Source organism: Lonchura striata, chromosome 2 (genome assembly GCF_046129695.1).
Source record: "Lonchura striata isolate bLonStr1 chromosome 2, bLonStr1.mat, whole genome shotgun sequence".
Lineage (NCBI taxonomy): Eukaryota > Metazoa > Chordata > Aves > Passeriformes > Estrildidae > Lonchura > Lonchura striata.
The window spans coordinates 68,753,374-68,764,712 of record NC_134604.1 but is presented as its reverse complement, the minus strand read 5'-3'; the positions used below and the strand labels follow the sequence as shown (position 1 = coordinate 68,764,712).

Sequence of the window (11,339 nt, the reverse complement as noted above, 5' to 3'; positions counted from 1 at the left end):
CAAATGAAAAGGTTAAAGGATTAAATGAGCTACACATCTCAGAAGAAATATATAAAATAAACATCCCAGATACACATGTGGAGTTATGCACTGAAATATATGGAAAACTCTCTGGAAGCTTCACTGCCTGGTCCCATCAGCTCAGGCTGTCAGCACTGTGATGAGTTTGGTGTCACCCAAGCAGCTTTTGCTGCCTGTGGCAGAGTGGGACACGGTGGGTTTGACCGAGAAAAGCTCTCCACACCAAGACACCACAGACACGGCTGCCCCCGGCTGCTGTGGGAAGGTGTTGGTCAGCTTCAGCTCCTGCTTGGGACCACGGTGGCACTGAGACAGCTGGGCTTTGCTGGCATGCGAGAATGACCTGGAGTTTTAGCCTGGAAAAGATGTCAGGGGTGACCCAAGTTCTCTCTAGAAGCGCCTTAAAGGAGGGTGCAGCCGCGGGGGGTCGGCCTCTTCTCCCAGGTAACAAGCGACAGGACAAGAGCAAACGGTCTCGAGTTTTGTCAGGAGAGGTTTAGGTTGGACATGAGGAGGAATTTCTTCACAGAAAGGGTAATTTAGCATTGGAATGGGCTGCCCAGGCGGAGTCACTGTCCCTGGAGGTGTTTAGGGAAGGACTGGATGAGGCAGCCTCAGTGTTCGGCCACGGGTTGGACTCGCTGGTCTCAAAGGTCTTTTCCCACGTAACTGCTTCTGTGCTTCAGTGAGCAGCGCGCTCAGTTTACAGGGCACAGACCTACGCGTAAGAAAGCCGTGCCCAAGGAGGCCGAGGCCGGGACACGAGCCCCTCACACGAGCCCCTCACACGAGCCCCGCGCCCCTGGCAGGAACCGCCGCCCCGGCCCCGCCCCGCCCCGCCCCGCCCCGCCCCGCGCGGTGACGCACCGGGGCCGGGCGGAAGTGAGCGGGCGGGGCGGAAGTGGCCGGCGCGTCCAGGGGCTCAAGATGGTGAGTGCGGGAGCGGCGGCGCCGGGTGGGTGGTGGTGTCCCTGTGTTCGACTGCGCCGAGCCAAACCGGACCGGACCTCACTTGCTGCCCCCCCCAGATACCCCTCCCGTCACCCTCTTGGCGTCCCCGGGGGCAGCGGAGCCGTGCTGAGTCATAGGGGTCCGGCGCGGCCATGGCGGGTCTCCTCGCGGGCGCGGGCCCCGGGAGGCGCGGAGGCCTCGGGGCGGCTGTGGTTAAAGCCCTTCCCTGCAGTGGGCCGGGCCGGGAAGGAGGTCCCGCCTCGGCCCTCGGCGGTGGGCAGCGGCGCTGGGGCTGCCTGGACGGGCACTGGGGTGACTCGGGAGTGTTGCTTTTGGGGAGTGTTTCGTGGTTTTCTCCTTGAGTTTAACTTTGGTTTTCCCTCTTGTCACGTCCCCCAGGTACCGTATCTAATGCTTTCATTTGCAGCAGTCTCTTGTCAGTGCTGAGTGTGTAAATTGGTATATGGGTTATATGCATGGAACAACAGGCATGTTAGGACTGTTCTACAGCTCTTTGTTACTGAGGGTTCGCATGTTGGTACAGAAATACTAACTTAACTGTAAGTGTGACTTTTCTGTTGGATCTGACAGTGCTGCTGGGGGAAAACCCTTGCAGTGAGCTGCTCATCACTGTCACCTCCCAGAGATTATTGCTGTCACCTTTTGCTGTTTATTAGACATTGCCCTATCGGAGGAACAATTTTTTGAACAATCCTAAAATCACTTTGATAAATTCAGGTAGGTTAGAATGAAATTAATGGCCTAAGTTACCAGTAAGCAGTACTTACTAAGTCTGTGGACTTCTGGTGATCCACTACAAGTTCCTACTTTCCTTTGTTCTTTCAGTTAACTGGCATTCTGGGCTGCTCGAATACACCTTGTCCTCCTTATGGCAGCCTCAAACTGTGGCCAAATTTGATCTTGTGTCAGTATTGCAGTAAATGAAGAAATACTCCTTTCTGTCCTGTCAGCTAGGACTTGCCTCTTTCCATCCCTGCAGCCCAGGGTGGAACAAACAGGGGGTATATTGTCAGTTTAACTTGATCTGGGTCAAGCAGACCCAAAAATGTTGTCAGCACCTTAGTTTTTATCAGACCCTCTGAAAGAATTCAGTATTAGTGTAGGGTTTATGGATTTGGATGTTTTGCCTCTATTTTAAAGAAACGCTGAAGTCTAGGGCTTGCCCAGTGGTACTTTAAGGAGTTTTTGAGCTCTTTCTTTCATTTGGCTGGCTTAATGGCCCATATAAAAGTGGTCTGGTTCTGTTGAAGTAAAGTAATCCTTTTTTTCTTTTCTTCCAGAATTCCAGAGGCACTTCTTCTCTGTTGAAGGATAGTATCCCATTTGCAGATGTTTCAGCTTCAGGGCTATTTGAAGGTCATGATCTTCTGCGCAGAGGGTACGCTTCACTTTTGCTTGCTGAATTGTGTCATAGACAGTGTTGAACTTCAGCATCTGTTAGATGTTGGCTTTTTATAGAGTTTTTTTGCAAGGTGTGTTGCAAACTGGCATTTACCTCTGTGATACTGTCCTTTAGAAAATAAACAGCAAAGTATTGATAATTATGCAATATCTGATAGTTTTAATATACATTCATGTGAGTGTGCCGTAACACTGTGGTAAATGGTTAATTTCAGTGCTGGGACAAACCCCAAAAGTAATATAATAAAAATAGTTTGGAGTTTGCCATTTTTACCTGAGTGCGATACTTACGTCTCTGTCATGGATAATGAATCCAGAATAAGCTCATGCAGTTTAAAATGCCATACAACTGGCATTGGGGGGCAAGTATGTACAATATAACATTGTAAAGCTTGGAGGCTTCAAAATGAGATACAGTGTAGCTTGGACATAATTAAATCTGTAATGATTTCGTTTATTAGTGTTTTCATCTCTTTCTGAAAGGTATCAAGGAAGAAAAACACATTCTGTTTTGTCCAGCATAAAAGATATTTGAAACTTTTTCTCCTGGTAGTGCTGTAGTTAGAGGTTTTTCTTGCTGCTTCACTATTAATCTTTTTCTGTAGTTTGGACTTTGCTAGTTGTGTGTTTCTGGGGACTGGTGTTTGTATCTGAGATTGGTTTTGGAATGCAACTAAAAAAACATATCCCAATTGAAATTAATGTCTTTTCTACTTGTTCTTCTAGCTTTACAAGTGTGAAAAATGAATTGTTGCCCAGCCACCCACTGGAGTTGACAGAAAAAAATGTAAGCTTAACATCAAATGTAGCCATCTTCACTCTTAACTAATTATGAAGTTTAAGTTAACAGGGTGGTTATCTGGACTGCTTTGTATAGTAGCAACTAATGAGTGGGGTCTCTAACAGAATGAAGGTGTTCAACAACAGTCAAATTTTATTTATACAAATAACATTGTCAGCAAGTCTGTTTAATATTATTCTCTTACTTACATCTCTCCCCAAGCAGGCTTCCAAGTAGGGACTTGTGTGGTCAGGCTTAGCTGTCCAAGAATGTGTGTACAGCCACCATAGGTAGGCCAAGGGCACACCTGTCACCTCGTGAAGGTTGATCCTCCCATTTTGTCTGTAGATTTACTGTCTTCATTTTCAGACTTTCAGCCTGTGAACACGTACATGTTTTTCCATGAATTGCTCAATCCCAGCTAGGTGTTTTACACCTGCAGTTTATCATAAGTGTTTGCAGTCTTGTCTGGCTCAGTCCTTGCTCATGGACCATTACAAGTGGTCTGTGCAAGGTAGTGGGAGGCCAGACTTGCTGACTGAAGGGAATGTCTTTGGTGCCTGCTTTGTCAGTGCAGAAGATATGATGTATCAAACTGTCCTGAAGCAAAGATGTTATTTTGATAGAATGTTCCAAATTGCTAAGTTAAACAGCAGGACATGGTCTGACTGTATATATCTATATCTATATATATATATATAATATCCATAAATCTAAATTCTGATTTTAGCCAGTGTTAGTGTTGCCTTGCATTAAAAGGATAGTTTTGTGACACCAAATTCGTGAGCTTATTTATAAATACTGTTAATGTTTCAGATCTATTTGTTGTTTAACTTTTTTTTAACTGATTGTTATAACTTAGTTTTTAACTCAGTTCTTGATATACAAAACCTGCATAATTAAAAGATTACATGAGACAAAAAATGCACAGAAATAAAACAGGCCATGTGATCCCCTAAGAAGTATACAGGTCTTCTAAATTGTTTCTTCCACATTTGGTTACTTTTTCTGTAAGTTTATAGCCAGTTTAATAATTATTTTCATGTACATTTGAACAGGAATATATTTAACTTAGCCTAAGATAGTCATGGTTGTTTTTGCTGCTGTAAATCTTAAAAAAGTTTTTCAGGCAGCACTGGTAGAAACCAAATATCTCTGCTATCCAAAAATCCTTATCTCTATAAAATAAAAGAAATGGAAAAATAATGTAACCAGAATTATAAAATTAGGATGAGGCATATAAATAGTATTTTCTACTACCTTTTGAAGAGAATTCAGTATATGGATTGTTACAAAGAAAATGCTTGTGATATCTTTGACTTGTATTTTTCAATTGGTTTTTGAGACCCCTGCTCATAAATATGTTCTCATAATAATAGACTTTTTTCATGGTAATGGAGTACGGATTTTAAAATTGGAGATTTGGGTTTTTTATTATTATTTAAGCTTAAGTTTATCATTAGGTAGAACTTGTTTCTTTGTACTCTAGTATACATGAGCGAGCAGTTTTTCTTTAAAAAGCCTCTACTAAATAAAATTTCTTCATCTTACTGGTAAGTCTGAGAGCAGCTGGGGAAAATAAGAGTTTTCATTTGCTTTTTGCAATCATAAGGAATGTAGGTGGTGCTCTGTTTCCCTGCTTGATCAGAAAAGAAGTACATCAAGTGTTTTCAAGTAGTCTATGATATCTACTATGATATCAAATTGCTTTTTGTGATCTTTAAACTGGACTTTGCTTCCTATAAATCCAGACAATATTGTTGTAAAGTAGTGCAAAACTGTACCACTTGGTGGTGTTACATCTCCTGATTATCAAAAATAACAAAATAAAATTTCTCCTATTAATTTGGAATAAAATCTAACAAAAAAACCAATTTCAGCTTCATAGAACAAATCTTACTGCATCACTCTCTTTCCTGTACGCTTGAGATATGTTTGATGGTATCACTGGATTTTTACATACAAATTTAGTAAGCAGGTTCTGTTAAGTAGGATGTCAGAAATTTCTTCTCCGGCTGTACTTTAAGTTTTTCTAAAATAAAAATCAATATTGTTTGTGACAGTTCCAGTTAAATCAAGATAAAACAAACTTTGCCACGCTGAGAAACATCCAAGGAATCCACGCACCTTTAAAGCTGCAGATGGAATTCAGAGCAGTGAAACAGGTAGGCATTTTTATCCAATTGGTATAACTTAGGAGATTTGAAAAAATGTTTACCTTGAAACATGCTTTCAGAGACACATCTTTCTTTGCTGAGATACCTTATGTTTCCAAAAGAAATTAATTCACTGTTATAAAACTTCTGTTAAAAATTATGTACCAAACAGTGCAATTACTAGTTTTTAGAGCAGTCCATATACTGAAGCCTCTTAGCTGCTGTTCTTTTATTGGTAATTGGTGAAGTGGTAACTGCTCTAGCTTTGCTGTGGAATAGTTTCCTGTAAGCCTTCAGAGAAAAGCAGAAGGAATTAATTAAAATTAATTAAAATTAATGAAAAATTAATACTCTCCCCTGTGGAACATACGACCTTCATGGGAAGGAGTCTCTGCAGCTGTAGGGAAAAGAGACTTAGGGGTCTGAAGCAGGTAGTGATTTGGGAGTAGATGTAGAGGTAATGTGAAACCTGAAACAGTTTTCTGTCTGCTTATTGTTCCTCAGCCTTTGTTGTAAGATCAAGGGAGCTCTACAGGGAGTTAAGTTCAAAGGTTTTAACTCTTAATTGAGAAGCTGTGTCTGTCTCCTTTTCCTTTTCTCCTAGGATTGAGGGTAGCTGGAGAAAGGGAAACATAGAAAGCTCATTGGTACTAATAAACTTTTTTGTTTTCTTGAAGGTTGTCAAACTACTAAGAGTAGATTTTCCAAGTGAGTTAGAGCAGTTTTGTACTCTGAGTGATAAGGTGCTACTAAACCATAGTGAGCTGCATTAAGCTTGGCAGAAATTACTAGTCCTGAAGGTGTGAAAGTCAGGATGTGAGATATGCAAACATCCCTTGGTCTCAGCTGTGCTGTCTTGAGCAATCTTTTTCCTAACTAACATTAGCACATTGCAGAAAATGAGGGAGGTGAGGATATCCTGTTTGTTGGTCTCCAGAGGTGGTTTTGGGAGATGGGTGGAGGAAGTATGGTGATCAGAACATTTTTTACTTCAAAATTCATGTTTGGTATACAAGTTTTCTTGTAGTTTAGCTGAAGTACCTCTAGTAGTAGTGAATGCTTTCTCAGAAAACTTATGGTCTGAAATCTATGTGTGCTATTTGAATTTTTTTTGGAAATACTGTGAGTGAATGGTACAGAAGACTGTTGAAAATAACTGGGAGTGGACTTGAAGCTTAAAAATTGGTTGAGATTGGAGACATAATTATGATTTAGATTAATTAAAAGGAGGATTATGTTTGAATGTGCAAGTCGATATAGCTCTTTCACTTGCATTCTTGACCTGTGTCAGAGATGTAGGAGGCTTAGAATGTAGTTCCCAAACTCTGCAGTATACATCAGTTGCCCAGTGCTGACCTCAGTCTGGAGTTTTGCAGTGAACCTCCCCAACTTTATGTGAGAGGAGCTTTACAGAGTAGATAGAAAGTACTTCGTTATTTTTTTAAAGTGCAGCATTTGCTGTACTACCTACACCACAGTGAAAACTAAAAATCTATTAGAAGGCTGTTCCTCTCAAACAGATAATCAAAAGAAGATGATTGTGTTTGTGTGTCTTCGTGTCCCAGTAGTTCTCTTATTCCAGTATTGTTTTTTCCTGCCTGTTGATGTTTCTAAGTCACTTCTGACTGAGAAATCCAAATATGAACTCTATTTCAGACTTGCAGAGATTTGAACTCTTGCTTTAACTCTTTTTACAGGTCCAGCGTCTGCCATTTCTTCACAGCTCAAACATGGGAATGGATATTTTGAGGGGAAATGATGAATGCATTGGTTTTGAGGATATCCTTAATGGTAAATACATTCTGGCTTTAATATTACGGAAACATTTAAGGGTAAAATTTGGGAGCTGTGAGGTTCTTTGCCTCTTCTGAACAAGATAGTTAAACTCCCAAAATGCAAAAAACAACATTAAATCCTAAAAGCAAATAAGCATAGGGGAAGGAGAAATAAATGTAATTCAGCTGTAAGTTATGTGGAAATTGCTCTGAAATATTTAGCAAGACAGTATTTGCTTGTAGGCTGGGTTTCTAAAGGAGTAGATTATGCATGTATGTTGTATGCCTCTTTCCTCAGAAACTTTTAAAGTATTTGTGCAGATTTTGTCAAGCAGAGGTTACAAAGTTTTTTACAATCTGTAGTTAAGAAGAAAATGTTAGAGAAGAGGTACAGAATTAGTGAAACAGATAGATACTTAGCAGAGAAAAGGCTCCCCCAAATGAACTCAACAGGCTGCAGTTATGTGGTAGTTTGCTGACTATTAGTATGTGTGGAATAGAATAAATCTGGAAAAATGGCTTTTGAACAAATTACTTCTAGCATGTATTTAAGGAGATGGAAGGAGGCAGAGAGTATTTTGAAGTGGGATTGGAGAATGGAAATAGCTGCGGAGACAGGAAGCTGGAAATAATAGAGGAACAAATCTGAATCTATAGGCATGAAAATAACCCCAAATCTGGGGTTATTTTCTGAGATGGATATAGAAGGACCAAGGGAAGGAATCTTGGGCTATTGTGTTTCTACAGGGGTAGAGCAATGTCGAACATAATTTGTAAAAATTTGGTTATTTACCATTGCTCACAACAAACTGTTAGATTTTTATAGAGTGCTGAGGAGAGTGGGTTACAAGTGTTTTTGTTAAGGCTTTATTTATCAGGAAGTGGACTAGATATTTCTGTTGTCTGGAGGAATCAGAGGCATTAATATGTCTTTATGGAAGGAAAACATGATTGATCCACCCATAAAGAAAAGTATATTATGTGTGCTGGCCCTGTTTTTTTTTTTTTGTTTGTTTGTTTGATTGATTTTTTAAAAAAAAAAATTGTGTAGAAAAGAAATTCATACTGTCAGTATTGGTCTCTCTTGTGTCCTCTGCACATTCCTTGGTAGCCTTTGAGTACAGTGGCTAATGTCAACCATACTTTACAGAATGGAGGAAATCTCAGAGATATTTACAGGTGTAGAATTTCTGTGAAACTAGGCAGCTGGGTGGAAAAGAGAAACCAGGAGTATGTCCCAGCTAACAGAAGGGAGGACTGTGAGCTCCTCTTTTGCAGAGAAGTTATGTTGGAAAGAGGTGTAGGGCAACTGTGGAGAAAAGAGTCAGTCAGATTTGAGTTTTCTCTTTCTAAACTTGTACTGTAATCCCTTTGAGATTCAGGCAGTTGGAGTCTGGGCTTATGCAGAACTGGTTGGTTTTACTTGAAATGCATGTGTGTGTCCTTATGACAAGCTGTTCCTCAATACATGTGTTTGTTCTGTGACCAATGCTTTGGATAGAGGCTACTGAGTTACAGATCTGCACTCTGCAACACTGTCAAAAATCAAATAACTGTTGCACTAAGCATTATAATGCAAAGAGATGTTCACCTTCATTTGTTATTGTTATTCTTTGTAGCTTGGTAAAGGCTTCACACCGTCTACTTTTCTTTTTTCAGATCCTTCCCAGAGTGAGGTTATGGGAGAACCACACATCATGATGGAGCACAAGCTTGGTTTATTGTAACAAAATATACTTCACAAACATGTTTTGTGTGTGTCTTTCTAGCGCAGATCTAAGTACATGGTACTAAATTGACACTCACAGTGTTAAGCAAGCAGACCTAGTTATCACTTGCCTTCCTTAATGAAAAGGCACATTAAATGTTTAATGTCTCTAAATTGTTATGTGCTTGTTATCAATCATACAAATGTCCTGTAACTAGGTAGTTTAAATAATGCCTTTTCATAAACTGCTCAGGACAATAGCTTCTTAAATATGGAAATGCTATATATGTATACAAGAAATTTAAAAATACCCAGGCATTTTAAAACTACTGTGGTAAATGCATTTAATGGGGGAAGAGGAAGGTATTTTCCGTTGCATAACTCTTTGTTCATGAAAATTTCCATACACTTTTTAAACTATTGAATAAAAGTTTGCTATAAATGCTGTTGCGTTTCAAAATATATTTAATCCTAAATCAAGAGTCTCTTATCCATGACCCAGTGTTGTCCCTTTTATTGCAGTATATTAAGGTTTTTAACTTTGGCATTGCCAGTTACATGCATTGTAGCTCTCTCTTGACAGCTATTTATGAGTGAGCTATTAAACTTTTGTGTAGAATTGAAAGTATTGCTGTAACAGTAGAATTAAAGGTCTAGATATTTTTCATGTGTGTTCCTGGGTGCGTATTTTGGTTTCTGAAAGTAGAAGTAAGTTCCACTTGGGATTTAAAGAGATGTTTTAAAATCTGTTTGAATATAATTCAAAAGAGCAGTCCCAGGTCTAGGTATTTTAATATTAAGAAAGAATGCAAAATTATGAAAATACCTAAGAAAGCTGCTGCAGTAAGAACATGAAGATATGGTGGTACAAATGCACAAATAATTATTTGTGGGTTTACAAAAGTTAGATCTTAATTAAGGAAGAATGAGAGATTTATACTCAAGTACCCCTTTTAAAGGAGCAGATCACTGGAGTGGTTTCTGTGTGCCTGAGTGGTTTCATTTGTTAAATTCAGGGTTGTAACTATTTCTGATGTCATACATATGTATATGCTATATCAATCTGGCAAGACAGCTAATACAATGTGGCACATCAGGAAAAAAGTCTTGTGGTTCAAAAAATGTTGTCTATTGCCAGATATGAAGAACTTGAATAAGTATTTCTAAAACAGGAACTGTATTTATTCAGCAATTTTTAATGACTTAATGTAATAAGTCAATAACAATTACAAGAAATGTAATTAGTGTACTGTTGGAGATAATTCTAGCAGGACTGTTGCTATAAACCTTTTTCCACAACTGCAAACATCCCTTGTGCTTTTCAGTGGGCTTATAGCTACAACAAATTCTCTGTATGTTTGGGCCAAAGCCTCTAGCTTCTGTCCTGTAAATTTTATAGTGCTTTTATATGCAAAACATTGCAGCATTTTGGAAACATTAAGATGATTGCATGACTCACTTTAGGTGGTGGTGGTCTTATTTGGTTTTATATTTAAACTTGTTTCATTTAAGAAATGAAGCTTCTAAAATTTTCTGTCACTTGAGACATGTAGAGATTAAAGGCTTGTGCTATGCAGTACAAGTTGTTTAATTTATTGGGGTTTTTTCTCTTAGGGAGGTTAGAGGACTAATAAATTGAACATGCAAGTGTGGATGTACTCACATTTTTGTTTTCTACAGCTGTCCTCGTCCATGAGCTGATAATCTTTATTAAGTATCTGAGTTGGCTGCTGGTTTGTAGTTGACAAGTTCCTCTGCAGTTCTGTGTAAAGTAAAACTAAGTGTTATGAAGTTAGTTTGGGGTTCAGTAGGCTTTGTACTGCTCAAGGCTCAGACCAGAAAAGCTGAGGGATTACATTGCCGGTCTGGGACAAGTTAAAGGTGCTGGCATGGATTTTTAGGTCTGCCATGTTATCAGCACTGTTCAAGAAAACAGGCAGCCCATTGATACCTTACAGCTCCCCACTTCAGTGCATTGAGCTGGTTGGCCTTTCCTAGTGTTGGCTGAAAGAGGAATGCTGTTGCATCTGAGCAAAACTACATTAAGACAAGTAATTTACTAGAGTTTCTCATTAGTGCAGTGTAAAATCAGAAGCAGATCAGGAGGCTGCATGCAATTTCTAGGTGGTTTTGTTCAATTATTAGTATACTTTGTAATAATCTTGGGTGAGATCAAGCCATATTCAGAGCCAGGAAGTTGCATTGTTCATTATGTCTGTAAGGAAGCTAATCCTAGGGGATAGCCAGGCTAGAAAGTAAACAGTATGTGTAAGAGGCCCATGTGAGAATTTATGCTGCTAGTCGAGAAATGGGAGTCAAGCAGGACTGAGGCAAAAAGCTTTTGAAGTAAAAAAGAAGGGTTACATTTACTCAGTGCTAAGGGGGTTGGGCTGTGGACTGGGCTTCCTGCCCCAGCCTATTCTTCCAATTTTGTATAAGCCTCATTCTGTAAAGCAGGTGCTGCATGGAGCAACCCACAGAGGCAGCTAAATGGGGTATGCTGGGCACTGGAGCTGGGACAGATC

The 11,339-nt window shown here is 39.7% G+C and overlaps 1 protein-coding gene across 1 annotated transcript; it reads left to right on the top strand.

Moving 5' to 3' along the window:
- Window positions 1–889: 889 nt before the first annotated feature.
- POMP (proteasome maturation protein) lies at window positions 890–9,260 on the top strand. Its single transcript, XM_021541981.3, has 6 exons — window positions 890–951; window positions 2,274–2,371; window positions 3,121–3,181; window positions 5,239–5,340; window positions 7,029–7,122; window positions 8,766–9,260. The coding sequence occupies exons 1-6, from the start codon at window positions 949–951 to the stop codon at window positions 8,831–8,833; spliced, it is 426 nt and encodes a 141-aa protein (XP_021397656.1). The 5' UTR covers window positions 890–948; the 3' UTR covers window positions 8,834–9,260.
- The last annotated feature ends 2,079 nt before the right edge of the window (window positions 9,261–11,339 follow it).